Source organism: Notamacropus eugenii, chromosome 6 (assembly GCF_028372415.1).
Source record: "Notamacropus eugenii isolate mMacEug1 chromosome 6, mMacEug1.pri_v2, whole genome shotgun sequence".
NCBI lineage: Eukaryota > Metazoa > Chordata > Mammalia > Diprotodontia > Macropodidae > Notamacropus > Notamacropus eugenii.
The window spans coordinates 100,485,170-100,506,471 of record NC_092877.1 but is presented as its reverse complement, the minus strand read 5'-3'; the positions used below and the strand labels follow the sequence as shown (position 1 = coordinate 100,506,471).

Below are 21,302 nucleotides of genomic sequence, written 5' to 3'. Positions count from 1 at the left end.
AAATAAAAATTTCTAATGAAAAAAAGAAATTTTTCATATGGTATGTATTTCAACCCAAACATTTTATTGCTACCCATGGTATATTAGAAATATTTTACTGTGGTATTATAAAAATCTATAACCCTGAAGGGAAAAGAAAAATCCACTCACTGGAGTAGGTTCTCTTTTAAAAATAGCAGGTTTTTCTCATGTAGAACCAACTTTTACTGTCTGAACAATGAGTGACTATTAGATATCTTAGAAATGTGCTGTTTCCTAGCTAGATTGTTAACAGAGAATGAAAAAAATTCAGTTTCTGTTAATAATGACTCCAATTCCTTGAGAAGGTTAAGGCCTTTGTTTGTGTCACGCTATTTAGCAAATAGACCAAAAGACCTCCATAAAATTTCTCCTCTTGATGTTTGTTAACTTTAATCTGTTTGGCCAGTGACCTTTTCAATTAATCAGTCAAGGAATTTTGTAAATAGATTTGAATATTGATATACTTTAATAAACTTACAATCCAAGACTGGAAATGCATGTCATTGTTATTATACTTTGTTTTAATATGTGTGCCTGGATATTTGTATCTATGTGTGTGTATGTGTGTATGTATTCATGTATTTGTTGTGGTCTGAACCTATAGTTTTACCCTTATGGGAAATGTTCTCCATAGATGAATATTATTACCTCATCTATATTTCTAGTGTCAGATAATTGCCTGACTTGTCTTGGGTCACACAGTGTGGTTTTCTCAGAGCATTTATTCTTAAGTTTTTGTTTCTTGGAACACTTTTTCAGGCCAGTGAAGCCAATGAGACCTTTATGAAAATAATATTTCAAATATATTAATTAAAATATAGGATTGCAAAAGAAACTAATTATGTTGAAGTTTAGTTATCAAAATATTTTAAGAACAAATTAACAGACCATAAATTAAGAATTCCCATCACTGAATCATCGAAAATTAGTACTTTGAGTTCTTATAACACTTTACTTAAATGCATGTGCCAATAACCTAGCAAGGAAAAATGTACTGATTTTCCCCTCATATGGAAAGAATTTACCAATTTCATTTGAATTCTTTGATCTTAATTGGAACTTAGAAATAGCCCATTCTATTTCCATTGCTTTGGCAGACTTAGAAGCTTTAAAGGAAGAGGTTGCTCTTGGTTCTTTTAACTCACTCAGAGAAGGGTTTTAGATAAACTTGAATACCTGTGACCTTCAGGAGTAGGAGGAGAGCAAAGGAAGTAAGGTTATATTGGGATTATTGTGAAAGATACAAAAATATTTGATCTTTGAAGTTTAATATACATGTATGACTTAGCACATCATTATTAGGGCTTTGAATGAGTGATCTTCCGACTACAACAGAAAAAGGAAGGCAATCAGTGTTTAGGAGAGATATGCTCCTCACATGGTACCCAATTTATATCATATTCCCATCATCCCTCCAAGTTCAAAGCAAATACACTTAACAGGATTGTTTCCTGTTGGGAGGGATGGGTTCTTTCGCAGGCACACCCTATTAGTTTTCAATCTCTTATATCAGAGGCTAGGAATCACCAATTAGGTAAGCTGGAAGTTTTAATTTTCAGGGACAGGATCTCTCAGATACAGGACAGGGAATGAAAGGTGTTCAAAAAAAGGAGTGGGGGTGAAGATACTTGTCTGAAAAGTACATATTTAGGAAAAAGATAGCCTGTTGTGAGAAAGAATAAGTTTAAAATATCTGAGCATTTTTAGACTAACAGAAGAGATAAATATCAAAATCTTGAAAAAAGGTGTTATGTATATTGAGTAAGCCCTGATGATTGTGTGATAATGCTAAAATTATTCCAGCTTTCTAGAATTCTACCATATATTCTCAAATATAGGTATTTGAGAAAATCCAATCAAATTTCTCTACTCATCTCTGCTACCTTTTCAACATTTCCATTTTATTTTATTTATTGTTTTCATTTCCAAATATATTAATATTTATACTAACACATTTACTCTTATTTAGGTGTCTTGGTGTGTATGCCTTCTTCCAGACTTGATATATGCATTTGGAAGGCAACTGTCATTGTTTGTCAGGTGTATTAGTAACACGGATATATGACATGCCCTTGTGATCATCGTTTCATTAATAGTAGTACTGATAGCTAAGATTAGTATAGAACTTTACTATTTATAAAGCATTTTCTTAACAATCCTATGAGGTATAGAGTTTAAGAGTTATAGACAGCATTTTGAAGATATGGAAACTGAGACTCAGAGATATTAAGTGAATTACTCATGGTTACACATCCAGTGAAGTGACAGAGACAGGATTGAACATGAGATCGTCTAATTCCAAATCTAGTAGTGTGTGCAGTACCTACAGAACAAACATTATACCTCACTTGATTCCCTCTCCCCCACCCCAAGGGTCTGTTATTTTTAAATTTTGATTGTGATTGAGAGTACCAGGTAATGTCCTTTTATAATAACACATATTCAGAAGACATAAAGATGTAGTTGAAGGCATTGACCTCTTGATTGTACATCCTGAACCCAATTACCTAATAGGGATGGATATTAGATATAAATTTATCTCCCTGTAAAGTCACAAACAGCTAAAGCAGCTCTTACAGAATCCTTGAAGCCCTATTTTAATTGCATAGGGAAACAACTGATCTTTTTTTATATTTATTTCAATTTTAGTTCTCAAATTGAATGGATATTCTTGCTGGATATTAATTTAACAGCCTTATATCTGAAATTAATTTCCTTTGTGGTGAGAGAGAGAGAGAGAGAGAGAGAGAGAGAGAGAGAGAGAGAGAGAGAGAGAGAGAGAGAGAGAGAGAGAGAGCTCTTCAATATAGGTTTATACTTAAGTCTAGAGTGATTTGTCCAGAGTTTCTTCTTTTTCCTTCCCTTAAAGGTCATCTATTCCAATCCCCATTTTATAAGTCAAGGACTGAAACTTAAATAGGTAAGGTGATTTGCTAAACTGAACCAAACTCCTCTGATTTCTAACCAGTACTTTATCTAGTGGGTCACATCTCTCACATATGCCTCCACTTTTCCATTACCATTGGTGAACCCTGATTAATAACTTCATAGCCACCTACCTGGACAAGTAGATAACTATGACACTTTAAACTTGCAAAGTATTTTCCTTGCAAAAATCTTATGATGTAGATGTGAAATATTATTATCCCCACTTTACATATGGAGAAATAGAGGTGCTAAGAGGTTGTGACTTGCCCATTATAATAATTCTAGAGTGCATCTGAGTAAGGGTTCAAATCCACATCTTCTGACTCTACGTCTGATATTCAATCCATTCTATCACCCTGGCCAGCTATCTCCCCATATTCCAATAAATTTTTCCTATAGCTCAGTGATAGAGTGGATGAAGTGCTGAGCCTGGAGTCAAGAAGATTTGAGTTCACATCTAGACTTAGATATTTCCTACGTGTGTGCCCTGAACAAATCATTTATACTCTGCTTGGCTCAATTTCCTTCTCTGAAAAGTGGGGATAATAGTAGCACCTATCTCACAGGGTTGTTTTTAAGGATCAAATGAGATAGTAACTGTAAAATGCAGAGTGCCTGGCACATAGTAATGCTATATAAATGTTAGCTATTACTAGCTTTTATTATTATTAGGTAATCTTTCTTGTACATACAACTGATTATTTGCTCGAAATTCTTGAACATTTTCCAATTGCTTACTGAAAGCACAAATTCCTTAAGGTACACTGCAATCCACCTGCTGCTTATAACTTGAAGACTCCCTATCCGTCTGTCTCACAGTATTGCCTTATATGTGGGTCAGACTATGCTACTTTTTATACCATCTATGTAAGTCAGTTAAATCTCTCTTGGTTTCATTGCGTTAATCTAAAAAATTAGAGTTAGAATACGCTATCTTTAATGACCTTTCCAGTATTTTACCTCATATGATTTTAGAGCATGAATAGTTCCAGACAAGATGTTATATTGCACAGTGCTGGACCTGGTATCAAAGAATCTTGGATTCAGTCGGTCAATAATCATTTTATTAAGTGCCTACTATATGCTAGGTACTGAACTAAGCTCTGGAAATGCAAGAGCTCTATTAGAGGAAACCAGAAGCAAATACTTGCAAATAAGGTGTATGTGTTTGCGTGTTTGTGTGTATGTGTTTGTGTGTATGTGTTTGTGTGTGTGTGTGTGGGTGTGCAACAGTAAATAATAGAGGGAAGGCCCTGGAATTAAGAGGGATTACCTGAGACTTGAAGGAACCCAGGAGATGAGGAGGAAGACCATTTCAGGTATTTACAGAAAACCATAAAAAAAAAAAAAATACCTGGCTCAAACCTTACTATGTAGATTACTAGCTATGTGTCCTTTGGTAAGTAGCTTCAAATCTTTTGGCTACCGTTTCTTCATCTGTAAAATTTTGACATTTGAACTGAACGATCTTTATGGTCCCTCCCAGCTCTAAGTCTATGGTACTAAAATTTGACTGTAAGATCATTGTCTCAATGAAGTTTATATGGATTCTTTAAGTAGTCTGGGATGAAGTTGCACAGAGATTTGTTCAGTAGCCTCTTCATGAATGTCTTTTATTCTTATAATCCAGTCTATGAGGTCGGTAGAATATAGTATTTTCTCAAGGAAGGGCTTTTATTTTTCATCATGTAGAATATAATTCATTTTGTCCCTGAAGAAAGACCAGAGGCACCTTGGTCTTACGTAAAACAAAATCTTTCAAATGGATGCTCAGAGTATTCCAGTCTCAGCCCTATTATTACCTCATTAACTTCAACTCATTTTACATTAATTTTCTCATCTTTTTAAGGTGAGGCATGAAATGGATTGGAGTTAAATGATTCTTAAAATTGCTTCCATTTTTAAAATTTTTCAAGTTATAGTTTGGGCCACGCACTAACTTGCTTCAACCAGTAGAGTTGTAAAGTTGAGATGTATTCTCATTATTGTCACTGTATTAGTTGCATTTCTTGGTTTCAAAGAGTGTACTTTGGGTTACTACCAAGCTACAGGTCATGATTATTGTAGTAATCAGGCTTTTCCTGGCTTGAATTAAGTCCTTTGGTGCTTTAGTCATTAAATGATTGGTAGTTTTGAACATATACCTAGAGGTCTTGATATAGCAACAAACGAACTCTCAATATATTCTGAATCCTGTAAGACATCATTTTAAAAGTAGAAAATAGAATTCAGTTATGGTGGGCTACACAACCTTTTCATTCTACTTCAGTGGAAACATCAACAAACTCCATAGAAAGGATGCCTTTTCTTTTAACGTTTTCAATTCTTAATGTCTATGTGAAGATTATACTGTAATTCCACAATTTTTTTAAAATCTAAATAGCATACATCTTGAATTACCCTAGTTGGAAAAATCTACAAGGGAGGTCCCCTTTTCTTTCTGTATCTGGATATGTTAGAATGAATGTTGGTACCTACATTTATAGTCTTTAACAGAGCTATAATTAAAATAAGTCCTATGGGCCCTGTTAACACAAACTGAATATACAAATACATAGAGCCTTAATCCTAGCTTAGTTTGATTGCAGCAGTGTTAAATTTTCCTTTTAAAAATCATTATTTTTACCTGTTCTTAAGAGAGCTAATCAATACCTTCTCTTCAAGCCTCAAGGAATGTAAACTATTCATGTTGAGTGCTTAGTTGAGATACACTGAGAATGGCATTTCATCTGTTCTATTAGTTTAAAAATATTCTTTTTGATGTTCTCCTTCAAACCAAAAGCAAACATTCTAGAGGGAATTTTCCCTCCTCTCTTTCTCCTATCCCTTCTACTTTGGGAGGACATGGATCTATTCCAAATCTCCAAGGCCTTACCTATGATGTTTACTCTTTTGAGAATACTTTGTCTTTTTTAAAGGACTCTTTGGAGTAACTCTGATATCAAACTGAGAAAATGGGGATAATCTGCCATTTAGCAGAGAATTCGAAGGTGCTCTAGTTGATAGTTTGACTACTGACTTACACAAAAAACTTTTACCGAACCTTCTATAAGATCTTGTCATGTGAGCATTTGGAAGGACAATTTCACCTTACAGAAGAAATGGCAAGTGAACAAGAATTATTAGTGTTCATGATAAATGGTTATGCCTATGACTCAGACAACCGGAAATATATGAGAATTTTTAAAAACATATTATCTCTGTCCCTTGAATTGCATATATATATATATATAATATATGTATACACATACACACACATATATATATAGTCACAGTTCAAGAATGATCAGATTACCAACAATTTCTGACTTAAAGATTTCTACTTTCATAGAAGATTGAATTTAGCTAGAATTGGAATTGATAAGCAGGGACAATTGGTCTTTGCTTCCAAATTCAGAAAGTTTATGGTAACATTGCCCTACAGAGATACCCTCTTTTATTATTATTTTTTAAAAGTTATTGAATTTTGATGTTGAATTTTAAATGCAACAAAGATAATGATTTCTACATAGAAAACAGAACATAATAAAGAGAAACCATGAATCTCAATTCCAAGCAGTTTTATTTACAATATAAAATATGTTCAACACTAATTTCCAAAGCTGCTTCCTTGTCTGCCTCTTCTTTCTTCTGAACTTTTCTTTGTTCTCTTCTGTATATTAAAATGAGGTTGGATTACTTTTTCTCCTTATGGGGGCGTTAAGGAGAAGAGATATTTATTGTATTACATTCCTATAACATCTCTTAAAAAAGATTGATTTATATAGTGGAATATTAGTGTGAAATTTCTAGACATTGAAATAATAAGTATTTTAATTTTAGGGATGTTTCATTTTCTTTCCTTCCTGTACTCTGTGTTGTGATTACTCAGATGAATTTGTGAAAGATGTGCCTTCTGAGGTTACACATCATAACTAATTTGTCATTACCTATCCAGGCAATTCATTTCCATGTCTTCCCACAAATCAACTATTGCAGATCTACACAATACATTGGAAGTGTTCTTAGTTTTCTGCTTACATCATAGAGCAACAGTGAAGCAAAAAAGCTTAGAAATCTCTTGCTTTTACTATATGATGAGCCCATATTAATTTCCTATTGACATTATCTTCGTGACATCTTTCACTTAATTTTTCTTCACAGTCCCTCATTGCTTACATGCTGTAGCTTGTTTACAACCAACCATATATGTGCTAGGTGAGATTCATTCTGTCACATATATACTCAAGTATTATTCAGATTTTTTTTCTCAACTTGACATCTACATCTCCACTGTGTTTTTCTCACTCAAAAAAGAAAGTTCCCTTGAAATGTTTGTATATATAAGGAAAAATCCAAGTAACAAACTGACCAAAATTAAATGAGAGTATGCTACTGTAGAATCACACATTTGTAGGACTTCCTTTCCCATGTCCTTTGTCCTCTGTATTCCAGTTAGTTATATTGTGCCATTCCTTAAAGTGTTGGGCAATTTCTTACAAGCACATGACCTTTTTTAAAGACAAAAACAATGCTAGTAGCACATTAAGCATTATTGATATACCTCTAAGGACCTCCTTTTCATAGTAACTTCATGACTCCATAATCCTCCGTAACTAAAATTAACTCCCCCAATTTCAGTGCCCTTGATATATGATATTTCCTTAAAAAAGCTATCAGAATAGCTATATGTTGGCCAGACATATTGTAATAATGACCTGGACAATGATTCTTCTGAACAAGTCCATTTGATGAGCACCCAGAACTCATTGGCCAAGCCTCCATTAAAGTAGTTGTCAAGTTCTTCCTGCACCATTTTAATTTCTGTGTTTTTCAATAGAAAAAAGAGAAGGCATCTGTCATGAAGAAGAATAATGCTTATGCCGTAGCCGTGGCCAATTATGCTCCAAATATTACCAAGGACCCGGTTCTTTCCACCATCTCCAAGAGTGCCACCACAGCAGAAACCAACAAGAAACCAGAGGGAAAACCAGCAGAAGCCAAGAAAACATTCAACAGCGTTAGCAAAATTGACAGAATGTCTAGAATAGTTTTCCCAGTCTTATTTGGTACTTTTAATTTAGTGTACTGGGCAACATATCTGAACAGGGAGCCTGTACTTTTAGGGTTTGCTCCATCAACCTAAATGCAAAACTCCCTCTTGCTATGGATATTGCAAAATGAAAATCTGCTAAGTTGTTTTGCTATGTACAGTCCGACTAATAACTGCTAATTTGTGAACCAATATGTACAGGATGTATATAGAAATCTATCTTATCAGTAAGTCTCCAAAGGAGGCCCACATTTGCTAATTCATGGGATCTGTAAGCAGATAGCACCCATGCCAACTGAGCCATTGCTTTTACAAAGGTGTACCGAGGGAAGTTGGTTTGAAGTCAATTTCAGGTATGCTGAATATGACCTCTATTTACTGTAGAAATGAAAATGGGAGTCCTACACAACACTTCTGGAACACTTTTGTTTTAGTTTGATGTTAGGATTTTTCTCTTCTCATGTCTAATTTTACAATAATGGATGAAATTATCATTAAAAAGATGTTTCTTCTTTTAAGCAGCAGGGTTTGTTCTCTGCAAACTTAATACTTTCTCTGAGTGCTCAGAATCCCTGCTGATGTATTTGGGAGTTTGGTGCACATAAGAATGCTAGGAAGCAAGATTCAGCCTCTAATTATTCTGTACAGTTTGTTTATCCATGTACATATTACAGTATGATGACCTCAAACTTCAGATGACTCACAACCTGACAGGATGTTAATTATGATTAGAACTGAGTAACTGTTGGAATGCCATAGTTATTATTTTCTTCCTTTAGCCCTTATTGGAAAGTTGTCAATGAAGCAGTTGTTGAAATTCTGCAAATTATTTTTGTCAGCCACAGATAATTAGAATTCTTAGTGTCTCCATTTCACTAAAGAAAGTGTCTAACTCTTTAAAGTGTGTATTGCTTTGATATTGATCAGCCAAGTTGACTTGGTTTGGAGACAGGAAAAATTCATGTAAACTTTGAAACCTGTTGAGCAATGTTGACATTCCCACTCTTCAGAAACTGATCAGTGCTTTTGTGTCCTAGAGAATACATGTGAAAACTGTAAGATACTCTTTGTTCCTGTTTACTAATACAGAAAATTCTGCCTTAAGGTTTCTCTCTTCAACATTTTGGGGAAGCCACTAATTCTAAAGGAAGAGGCAGTTAAAGTGGCACTTTTTCTCTGTCCTAAAAGCAGCTTTCTCAGATAACATTTAATGTAAATCTGCTTTTGTAAATTGCAACTTTACATTTTGCTGACATAACTTTACAATGGCTTTGTATACCAGACAAGGTTTTGGTAAGAGTTGAACATTTTTTTACTTAAACTTAAAAGCATTACTGGCAATTATTGACTATTTCACACACACATACACACACATGCACACACACACACACCTCACACACAAGTAGCAAGATTAGAAACTGTTTTCAATTTTATATCAGTGTTGAAGAAGAGTGATAAATTTCTGGTTTGTTTTTTTTTCAGTTGAATGCTTTGAAAATATTCTTTATGCCCTGAGACAACTTTTAAAAAAATGCAATGATTGTGTATGTCCCCTGGCTTCCAGGTTTCTGGACACTCTAAAAGTCCTTTTGATTCACACATATATTAGCAGTTATTAGTTGACCCTTACCAAGAGATCACCTTTATGATGATGTCTTTGTAGAAACGTGTAGTCGTACAGTGTCATTTCTTGCAGTTTTGTATAATATTTGAGTCTAGTGCATAAAATAGGTATGTTCAAAAATCAATAAAAGGAATATCTTCTAATGTGGAAAAAAGCAAAAAGAACTAAACAATGTTTCTTTCATTTGCCTTTTTTCTTTGTTTCTTCTAGTATTTTCTCTTTAAATAATGTGATTCTTTTCTGTACCCTGTATTGAAACCAAGGTCACAAATTCATTTTAATAATAGAATTTACAGCGAAGACAGACTTAATAGTCAATAGTTCCTCAGGCCTCAATATAATCCATAAGACTTCAAAGAAACCAAAGGGTGATACATGAACACAATATCAATTTTCCTATTCCCCTTCTAATGATGCCTTCCTTATCAGCGAAGTAGCTTAAAACATGCACTTTACTCAGACATTTAACTAAAAATGACCTTATTTTCATATACATATTTGTATACATTGTAGATCTCCATGTAGTTCAGATATGTTTGCAATGATATGATAAAGTATGTAAGGTTTGAAGGCAAACAATAAAAGGGGTGTTTTTTTTTATGGTATATATCTATTATACATTTAAAGTTGTTTTTATTTGTAAATTATAAGATATGTTCTTAATGTCAGACTAACCAGGTATAAATTATAAATTTATAAATATGTATATATGTAAAAAACTTGTAAATAATTGGTTCTTCAAATCAACCACCGCCACGAACAATTTCTCTCTAATTTTGGCAAGGGGCTGTCCCTCCATGATTTGTTGCTGGCTTCAGTCCTACGTGCAAGTTGGAGCAGATTGCCTAGAATTATTATTTTCTGTGGTTTCAGTGGTTGAGGACCTTCTGTCCTAATTACACTGTAGACATATCTTATGTTCATATAATTTATTTCAGAATGCTCTGTTACTGCTCTGATTTTGGTGCATGTTATCTCTGTGCATATCCCTAAATAGAATCTTTTAGGAATTTGAATAGATAGAGAGGAATGTTGAAATTTTGTTGGAGAGAGGTAGGTAGGAAACCCCATGGAGAACAAGAATCACAACTCATAGAGCCATGAAGTTGACAATTTTACTCACCCTTTAGAAAACAACTTAAAATGCAGACTAATGAAAGCAATGGTTTACTCCAAGGAGAAAAAAAGCAAAATATGTAGAAAATTAGTTGTTAAAGACCCTGAGCATGCTTCCTTGGTGTATGAATATCAACTTCATGTAAGTGTATATATGATATCTGAAGTTATGCACACAAAAGATAAAGATATATATAATTCTATTATCAGTCAGGCCCTTCTTTGAAATTAACTCATGAAATTGCCATTAAAGTTAGGAGAAATTAGTATGAATTTCATCCCTTTAGATAAGATGCTAAAATAAAATGATCAATGAAATATGCAAAAGTAGCTTAATATTGGAGATAGTTTTATATTTTTCTGCTATTCATTTCCTATTAATTTAAATATAAAGCTACAAGGAATATAACCAGTTCAAAAATTCATTAAAATCAATATTTTTTTTGAATTGCCAGTCTTAATAATTTTTCAAGGGATCTTAAAATGATAGTACTCCCCAGTTTCTCTGTATTTGCAGTTTGTCTCAGGATTAGATTAAGAAATATTTTGTGTTATCTCTTCTGCTTTACAAGAATGTCAAGATTCACATAAAATTCCACTGCTTGTAGGGCTGAAGATTCTTAGGTCTTATATTTATTATCTATAATCTGGAAAACTTCAAGACCCATGAGAGAATTCACAAACTATATCTATATTTAATGTGTAGTGGCATTGGGTGAACACTAGGCATTATTATTCTACGAATTACTGACATACATAGTACAAGATGGTGACAAATTGCTCCTTTAGCATGGCTTTTCTCTTTTCAAAGAAGAAAGGAAAGGAGAAAAAGGAGAGAAATAAGGCAAATTAATATTCTGGCTTTCTGCATTTTGTCAGGTTCTTTAAATACTTTCATCCACTTATTCATTCATTCTGCCCACATTCACTGAGTACCCAACATGAGTAAGGAATCATATAGGAAAAGACCAACGATGTCATTTATACATGATATTTACCATAGTTAATTTGGAATAGTCAACTCTCTTAGCATCGGTATTAACAACTATTTAAAATGACCCCTAGCTTTGCTAAAAATAAAATATATGCAGGAAGTCAATTTCTTTTATTTCCAATCATCTAACATAGTTTAAAAATAGTCATAAATCCAGGTTCAGGAATCTTCTTCCTTAATTGTCTAGGTAGAAAGGTGAACAATTTTAAGGAATTATCCACTAACCTAAGGTTACCAAGTTCTGTCTTTGATTTGCTATTAATTGAGCTCCTTGCACTTAAAATCTCCACTGAGTTAGTCTATTAAACCCAAAGTCACACAATTAAGACCATTTGAGGAAGTACTTCTGGCTTAGAATTTTCAGTGACAATACACTGAAGTATGTATCCTAAGATGTACTGTTTCATGCATAGTCTTCAATTATGGTGCAACATTTATTCATTTTATCCCCTTTGATGGAATGCATTGTTTAAAAAAATTGAAAACCTTTCTTTATTGTACTTCCTGACCATATCCTTTGTCTATATAGTTTTATTTCTCATATTTCCTGTGGTAGTCTTAGATTTATGTGCAATTGTTTTTACAAACTTCAAAGAAACAGAAAGCAGAATCATAACATAAAGAGAAAAAATTAAAGGAAGCTAAGGATATACCAAAAATGAGTGCTTCAAGTTTAAGCCAAACAAGAATACTCATGTTTTCCTTTTTAAAATAAAAAAAATTATCCTCCAAGTATTATAGTATTTTGATAACCTACTTAAAAATATATTGATAATTTTACAAGGAGAAAAAGACATAAAAATCCTTATTAAAACCAATAACATTGACTTAAAAGGAACCTTTTGTTCTAGGAAGATAAGAACAACAGTTTAGTTGTCTTCAAATACATAGTTCACGTATATGTTATATTTTAAATGTTGAATTAGAACTATGGTTTAATCAATATTATTTTTCTTTCCTGTATTTGCTTTCAGAATTTTATTTAGTTTAAAAGCAATACCTATTTTGTATAAAATATACATTTAATTAAATGCAGGCTGCCCTCTCTCTTCACATTTTAGCTAATGACCTTATGCCAATATGTAATCTATTAGGAAATAAAAATAAATTATTTTATATGCTTCTGCTTATGATGTTTCTCAAAGAACTATTAATATCTGGAAGTTTGAATCTATATGTTAACATATGCATATGGACCCTAGAAACTAAGTGGGTAACATGAGACATAAGAAATTCATGTAATTTGTGAAACCTAAACATTATGCACAGATCTAACTCATATGATTTATTTTAACAAGTAATTGGCTTTGGAAATGGTATAACTTTGGAAAGAGACACAATGAATGAAAATACTAGACCCTAAAAAACATTTGGGAATTAGTTATAATATGAAAATCCATCATATCCAATTGGAAATGTTTTCCTTCTATATTTAAATATATCATTTAAATAAGTCAACAAGATGACATATGTGACTCCTACAAAATGCCAGTGATCATTTTGACAAGTATCCCCTGATGGATTTTTTAAAAGTTTGTAGACACGAAGTATCCAAATGCCCTTTCAAACGGCCAGTACAATGGGCTGGTTTGAGATCCAATATAACTTTTTCTCACAATGGAGTAATATTTGTAGTTGTATATCAGGAATTCCTATTTAATGCATGCCTAAAGTCACAACACTCTAATTTAATTAATGCGAGCAAATTATTGTTTTTGGCCGAGATTTCATTGGCTCTCACATTAATGTTTTCCCAATATTTTTGAGTTAATGTTAACATAACCATCTGCAACCTCAGAGCTACTAAAACATAATATGAAATTCTGGCCCTGCTCTCCTGTGAAAAAGACTACTGATTGGTATGTAGAAATTTTTTTAATCCCATTTAAGTAGAAATATTGGTTAATATAGGTTATTCAGGAAGTTATTTTTAATACAAAATTTTGTTAGTCATTTCATACTAGAGTTTTTTTTTTTGTTTGTTTGTTTCACTGTCACAAATTTGTCAACAATTTGGGGGAGAGGTTATACCTTGCTTTGAAGTATTATTTGGTTTAAAATATGTAATTCAACAAATCCTCAAGTTTACTTCTTTTACTTTCTCTCCCTCTTCCCACACCTACCCATCATGATGTTCTACAGTTTCAAGAGAGAATCATGAATCGAACTAATGTGAAAAATGTGTCTTTATCTTAGATCTGCCCCACTCTCTCTGTAGTGAACTTGTAGTGAGCCATTCAGTTTGGTTCATTCTTGAGTACAACTTTGTGTTTCACCTGTATACCCTCTAAGTAAAACAAATATTTGTGAAACCTAGTGCTCTGACCTAGGTGTACTATGGTGTGTTGGGAAGAGAGGCAGTGAAAGACTAATATTCAGATCCTACCTCTAACAGATACTGTCACTTTGGTCATCATATTGCTAAAACCTAGCATTTGTTACTATGGCTAAATCACTGACAATTGTCTTAAGACTCTATAGTAGAGCCATTAGTGCTCTGCACTGGTGGAGAGAGTTTCCACACTCAGAGTTCCCCAGATTGATGAAAAGACAAGTCCTCATTTATTTCCCCCTACCCGAAACAAAAGTAATACATTAATGATCCTTCTGCTCAGGTAACAAAATGGTAAGCCTTTGACCCCAATAGAAAGCAAGACTTACAGAAGCATCTCATTGTTCTTTTTTCAAAAGGAAAACTTCCAATTAAGAGTTTGTGAAATATAAGGTCCTTGGGGTTTGGGACTGTATCGCTTTGGTTATTGTATCTGTACCACCTAGCATAATGACTGGGACATGGCACTTATTATCTTTGATTGGTTTTTGGCTTATAATTTTATGGGGATAGACTATGATTAAAACTCCTCAATGAAACTGAAGGTTTGTTGCAGATTGGAGCTTAAGGGTCACAACATGAGCTTGAAATCCTTCAGGCAAGTGCTAGATCCCTTTAAATTGTGGGATAAAATTGCATTGAGATGTTATAGACTATTAAGAGAGAAAACTTGATTGGACCCTCCCTCTGCGAGTGTTACAAATAAACAAAATTTGATTTCAGTATGTGAAGAATCTCTGTCATGCCACTCTGTCCTCCTTTTGAAAGTGATGGCTTTATTGTCAATGTTCCGTTGGGAGTGTTAGAAAACATTTTTAGTGAATGAATTTTATGAGTTGCCCAATTAACAGAAAAAAGGAAGAAAAAGAGAAAGGGGATGGAATTATGTTTCTCATCACCAATTAACAGCAAATTCCACATTCCGAGTCATTGCATGATGCGTGCACACACACTGACCTTTGAATAGTGACATTGCGTAGAACTTTTGGGTGCTTCTCTGGTAAGTTTCATAGCTGTTAGGATATAACTAAAGGGTGATAATATTCTTTCATTTGTGACCTTGTTTTAATTGGAAAATTTACAACCTCTTTTTTTTAAGTGTAAGAGAATCAAGTTAAACTTTATTTGAATGTGTCATTTTTTGCTTGCTGTTGAAAAATAATTATTGACTTCCTGCAAATATTGCTTAACATTATCTTTTTGTACTTCTTATTAAAATTAATATCAATTTATTGGTTTTCAGAAGCATTTCTTAAAACTCTAATCATAAATATATAATTAGTAAAAATAAAAATTTGGTATCAATGAGTTTTAATCAAGATGTGCCCCTAATATTTTATAATACTTTTTAGTTGTTATTATCATTAAATTATATTTAATTGGAGAGTTATGGTTGGGAGAAAATAAGTGGTGACCAAGTTGAATTTGTAAAAAATATGCATAATATTTCTAATTATAAAATAACAAAAAACTGCCTCATTTCCATTACTCTTGATTTTAGAAAATGATCCTATACACTACTTGAGTTCAACCAGGAAATTAGTTACTTTTCAGGAATTTCCATCACAAAAAAGTACCACATTTATATGACAGGATTGGAATAAAATGATTAAGCATGCCTCTTTCTCTGATAGCAGCCTCAAGCTTTTATTGCTTTCTTAAATCTATGAATCTTATTATTTGAACACTTCTTTCTGTTAGGCTCATCATCTTGATTTAATGGAATGTTATTTAAATGTAGGTGTACTTGTATTATTATAAGTATTCCTATCTAAAGAAATGGTATATCAAAACATTATTATCCTAAGATAATTTCCCCCAACACAAAAGTTCTATTAATATGATTCTCTTACTAGACCTTTTCACAATAACTGGTTATACCTGGAGGCCTCTGTTTGCTACATGAATCTATCTTTAAACATTATTATATACATAAAACAGTCCTCAATCATATGGCATTCAATATTGTTGATTTTTTAAAAAATATTAGTATTGTAACTTATTCTATACCACATAATATTCACATTAAAATGATGATCTTACAATCAGTCCTATACTAAGGAGAATTCTTGTGTTTGCTCTTATTTGGTACTTTATGTTAAGAAATTTAAGTTAAATGGAAGCACATTATGAATTTGATCTATATTTTAGTTGGTAAATCCTACCCATTCACTTAGGTGCATAGTGATTTAAGTGATTTATCCAGGCCTATACAATCAGGTAGAGCTAATCATGCCAGAGCTTAACTGTGTACTCAAGGCTTTTCAAGTTTAGCACTCCTTCAATTCTACCAAGCTGTCTTTACAACCAAGACTGGTGTCAATGGAAAGAAGTTTCTGTTTCTCTGGGAGTTCTCTATGCTTATAAATTTTTGAGTCACACCAACTTGAGTTTGGATTCTGCCTCAAATATTTGATATCTATATGGCTTTGGTAAAATCATTTATCTTTCTTGGAGTTTTTTATTTCTTTATCTGTCAATCACAGAGAATCATACCTGTGGTACTTTCCTCATAGGATCATTGCCAGTGTCAAATGAGATCATACGAATAATTCAATTCCATATGCAACAAAGAGTAATTCAACAGATGCTTGTGATCTTTATTTAAAATCCTAATCTTAGAAAATACTATTGTGCTGTTGGTAATCCAGTTTTCCGTAGAGCATAAGAGAAGATGTGATAAATTAAAATTCTGAACATATCCACTAAGTCCTAGTGAAAAGGGTCCTTTGTATGTTTGTATCATTGACCTCTTCAGATTTAATTTATGTGTTAGAGAAAATCTGGCATAGAAGAGAAAGCAGTTGACCTTGAGTCAACTTGGATACAAATATTAACTCTGACATATCTTGTTGCATGGCCATGGGCAAATCACCTTCTCTGAAATTCAATTTCCTCATCTATAAATGGAGGCAACAGTAATCACCCCAGCATCATTATATTTTAAAGCAATATCTCTGTTTTAGTTTCAGAAGGTTTATTTTCAAAACCCTGTTCTACTTGCTACCTACTTGCGACCTTGGACAAATTACTTGACCTCTTTGATCTCCCATTTCCACATCTGTGAAATGAGGAAAGATCAGACCAGATGTCCTCTAAGGTCCATTTCAATTTACTTCAGAGGATTCTACAATCCTCTGAAAGTGCTTATACGCCTTTAAGTGCTATATTATGTGAATTGTGAAATCACTAAATAGAACTTGGCTCAAACTAATCCTAATTAAATTAACCACAGTAAGATTCTCCCACTTGAATTCAGAGGATAGAATTTCAAAGAAAGACACAAGAAAATGAGACAAAATCCCTCACCCCCATCCTGGAATTAGAATAAGGGGAAGGTAGGGGGTCTAATGGATAGAGCATTGGGCTTGGAATCATGAATTCAAATATGGCCTCAGACACAAACTGAGTAACCCTGGCCAAATCACTTAATTCTGTTTGCTTCAGTTTCCTCATCTGTAAAATGATGTAGAAAAGGAAATGGCCAACTACTGCAGTATCCTGGCAAGAAAACTCCAAATGGGGTCAGGAGGAGTCAGATACAACTAAAACACAACAAAGGCTTCAAAAAGAAAGCAATGTACCCTGAGGAGCTATAATGGGAAGGTTAATTTTTGAACGTTATTATTCTTAGAATCCAAAGTCAAGGAAGATTCTCATGCAAAAAGCACTCTCTACATGTGAAATATACGGTTATGCATTTAATTTTAAATCAATATATTTTGCAAATTTCACTCTCTAGGTGGCAAGAGTGGATATATGCTTCAGTTATTGTTGGAACACCTGGAAATTGAGCACAGTTTGGTTCCTGAGCTAGACAATTATTAGATGCAGGATATTACCATCATTTTGCCCCTCCATTTAAACTAAGAAACAGAAGCATCTCTTAAATTGTAAGCTACTATTGGTGGCAGCACAAGAAATCAGTAGAAGCCTTCTGACTGTTGAAGAATGTTTTTATATAGGCTCAAAGATTCATTCCCTACATTTCAGGCTTTTGTAATATCCACAATATTATATATAAAAATGAACAAGCAAAAAAATCTCCAGCATCCTTTCTATATGTGTCTCATTTTCTATCACTATTAGTTCAATCTTTATCCCTTATCTATTTCTCTCTGTTCTTTTCTCAGGAGAATCAGACCTAGCTTTGTAACATGGATGTTAGACTCAATGTCTACCAGCTTCCTTTTTAACTTTATGAACACAGATTCCAGTGCTCAACATTTAGAAGAAGTATGTGGACTAGTTCTAACTAGTCCCAACCTTCCTTCCAGTAAACTGAGGCAGACTTAAATCAATCACAAAGAATGGATTTCCTTGAGTTGGGAGACATTAACATCTTCTGTAACCATTTAGGAGTTAATTATGAGTCCAATAGCCTGGAGTCCAATTACAGAATTCAGAGGCATAGATGGGAAGGCATTGCTCAACCATGGACAGTACACAGAGATGAGATTAGAAAACGATTTCTATAATGGATTAAGTATTTGAACAAACCTGAATTTTCCACTCCTATCTAATTCAGGATATAATGTAGTCTTATCTTATTTATCCTCAGAATCTCACCAAAAAATGGATAAAGTTAATAATGACAAGTTTCCTTGGATAGATATAGAAACACAAACTCGCAAAGAAAGCATCAGCAACTTTTAGGAGTGAAACTTTGATATTCCAACTAAATATTTAGTACCTAAATAGGCCTTAAATGAAAAAGGTCAAGGTCTCCCACTGCATCCTGCGCTGGCTCCAGTCATTCTAATGAATATCTGGTCATTGGATCCAGATGGCTCAGGAGGAGAAAGTGAGGCTGGTGACCTTGCACAGCTCTCCCTCACTCAAAACAAAGTCAAGTGCAAGTCATGTCATCATTTCTCTAATGTCATGGTCTTCTTTGAAAAGGAACTACAAACAAACCCAGTGCACTCTGAGGCCCATAGATTGGACAACAATAAATACATCCCTGCTCAAACTCCACTTAATGACTGTTATCTAGACCCTCCTGGCTTAAGAGTGATTATCAATAGTAACTGTTGCTCTCTCCCTCTCAGCTTGATTTACATATATATATATATATATATATATATATATATATATATATACATATTTTTTTTTTCTTTTGATCATTAAAGGGACCATGACCTGATTACTTCTTAAAGAGGCCTATTTATTGAATGGGCATCACCTCACTCTAAGTGAGTACCTGAATACGCCTTAGGTGAAAAAGACCAAGGTCTCCAATTGCACCCTGGACCATCTTCCATCATCCTGATGAATATCTGGTCACTGGATCCAGATGGCACAGAAAGAGAAAGTGAGACTGGTGACCTGCATAGCCCTCCCTCATGCAAAATAAAGTCAAGTGCAAGTCATGTCATCATTTCTCTGATATCATGATGTTCTTTGAAAATGAAGGATGAGCACAACACAACAACAACAAAAACTATTTAGTCTAATCAAAGCACTCTACACGTTTTGCAGATTTCTCCCAGACTCTTAGCTTCATCTTATGGTTTGAGTTTTCCCTAGAAAACAAAAATATTTGGGCATTGGAGAATAGTCTACTTTCCACCATACTTACACTCTCTGCTAACATACTGGTTTTGATCTCCAAATAACAAATGACACAGGGTGTGAGGACAACCCTCTTCTTTCTACATATACCTTGATGCATTATAGAAATACTTTGTTTCTCTAAGGCCCATCCTCAAGTTCTTGAACATGCTTATCCCACATATCTGGGCTAAACTCTAATTGAATTCTGCTCTTGGGTCAAGTGGACATGAACACATTGTCTATAATACTCCCAAGAACTTTTGAAAAGATCTCTTATTGTCCAATAAGCAACTATCTTTTGAGGCAAGAAAGTCTAATTTCAGGTTTTCTATACTCAGGATTGATACAAGGACATGCTAACTCACTGTTGCTTCTGCCCCAAGGCATATATTTCAGTTTCCTCCAGGGGATAGTGGTGGTAGTGGCAAAAATATACATGACTTCTGCTTCCTCTCTCCCTAGACCCCCAAGAATACAGACCTAAACTACTGTATGTTGATTTTTCTTCTTTACAGGGTAAAATGAAAAAGAAGTCCAGTAAAGGAACTTGGTCTTTCAGCTCACTGCTATAGCTGATGTAGAAGGAAAGGTCTTCTGAGAAAAGTTCCCATTAAAGTCCTAGTCAGTCAGTCTCCATCACATTCCCGTGTTTTCAGATAAAGTTCATAGTAGATACTACTAGACTACAATGAGAGATACTTCCCCAGTTATGCCAAACAAAGGTTAGTGGCCTGTAATGTAAGCAAATCATTGTAAAAAATCTCTAAATTGATAATGGTTCTTCCTGTCAACCCCCTTCCTGCAAGTTTTACTTGTATATACATACATATATATATATATATATGTATATATATATTATATTAAATTAAAAAGTGTTTGTTTTATCTTAATTTCACCAATAGAGACACTTTAAAAATATGCAGAAAAAAATTTCCACATTGGTCATAAATAAAAAGCTGTGTCTCTTTTCTGCATTTTGAGTTTATTGTTTCTCTTTCAGGAGATAGATAGCAGTCTTCATCATTAGGCCTGTGCAATTAGTTGTTCATCATAGCATTAATCAGAGTTCTTAAATCTTTCAAAGTTATTTGTGTTTGCAATATTATTATAATTGTATAAACTAATGTTCTGGTTCTGCTTGTTTTACTCTACATCATTTCATACAAGTCTTTCAGGCATCTTTGAAATTATACTTCTCAAGACAATTAAAAATTAATCTGAATAACAGAATTAGCTTCATTCTTCTTGGCCCCAGGAGTCATATCTGTTTGCAATGAATGGAATTTATGAAGATGCAAATTTGGGCTTAATTTAAGGAAACATTTTCTAATAATTGGCACTACTCAAATTTGGAGTGAGCTACCTTAGGAGGTAGTATATTCCCCTCATTGGAAGTTTCAGGAAAAGAATACACAAATTTTTTTTCAAAATTATTGATTTATTTGTTTCAGTATTTAATTCAGTATTAATATTATTTGTATTCATTTCCGTAAGTGCCAAATTTTCTCCTCCCCTCCCCTCATTCCCCAAGATGACATGCAATACATGAGCTCTACACATACATTCTTATTAAACACATTTTCACATTAGTCATGTTTCATAGAAGAATTAAAATGAGTGGGAGAAATCATGAGAAAAAGAAAACAAAATAAAATGTAACAAAAGATAGAATAGGCTGACTTCATTCTGCATTTCAACT

General features: G+C 33.5%; 1 protein-coding gene across 1 annotated transcript in view; it reads left to right on the top strand.

Moving 5' to 3' along the window:
* Positions 1-8,163, top strand: part of GABRA2 (gamma-aminobutyric acid type A receptor subunit alpha2) — a 138,826-nt gene extending 130,663 nt beyond the window's left edge. Inside the window, exon 9 of the mRNA XM_072621433.1 lies at positions 7,769-8,163. Coding sequence (XP_072477534.1) covers positions 7,769-8,074 — 306 coding nt within the window. The 3' untranslated portion in view covers positions 8,075-8,163. The remainder of the gene's footprint in view (positions 1-7,768) is intronic.
* Positions 8,164-21,302: the final 13,139 nt, after the last annotated feature.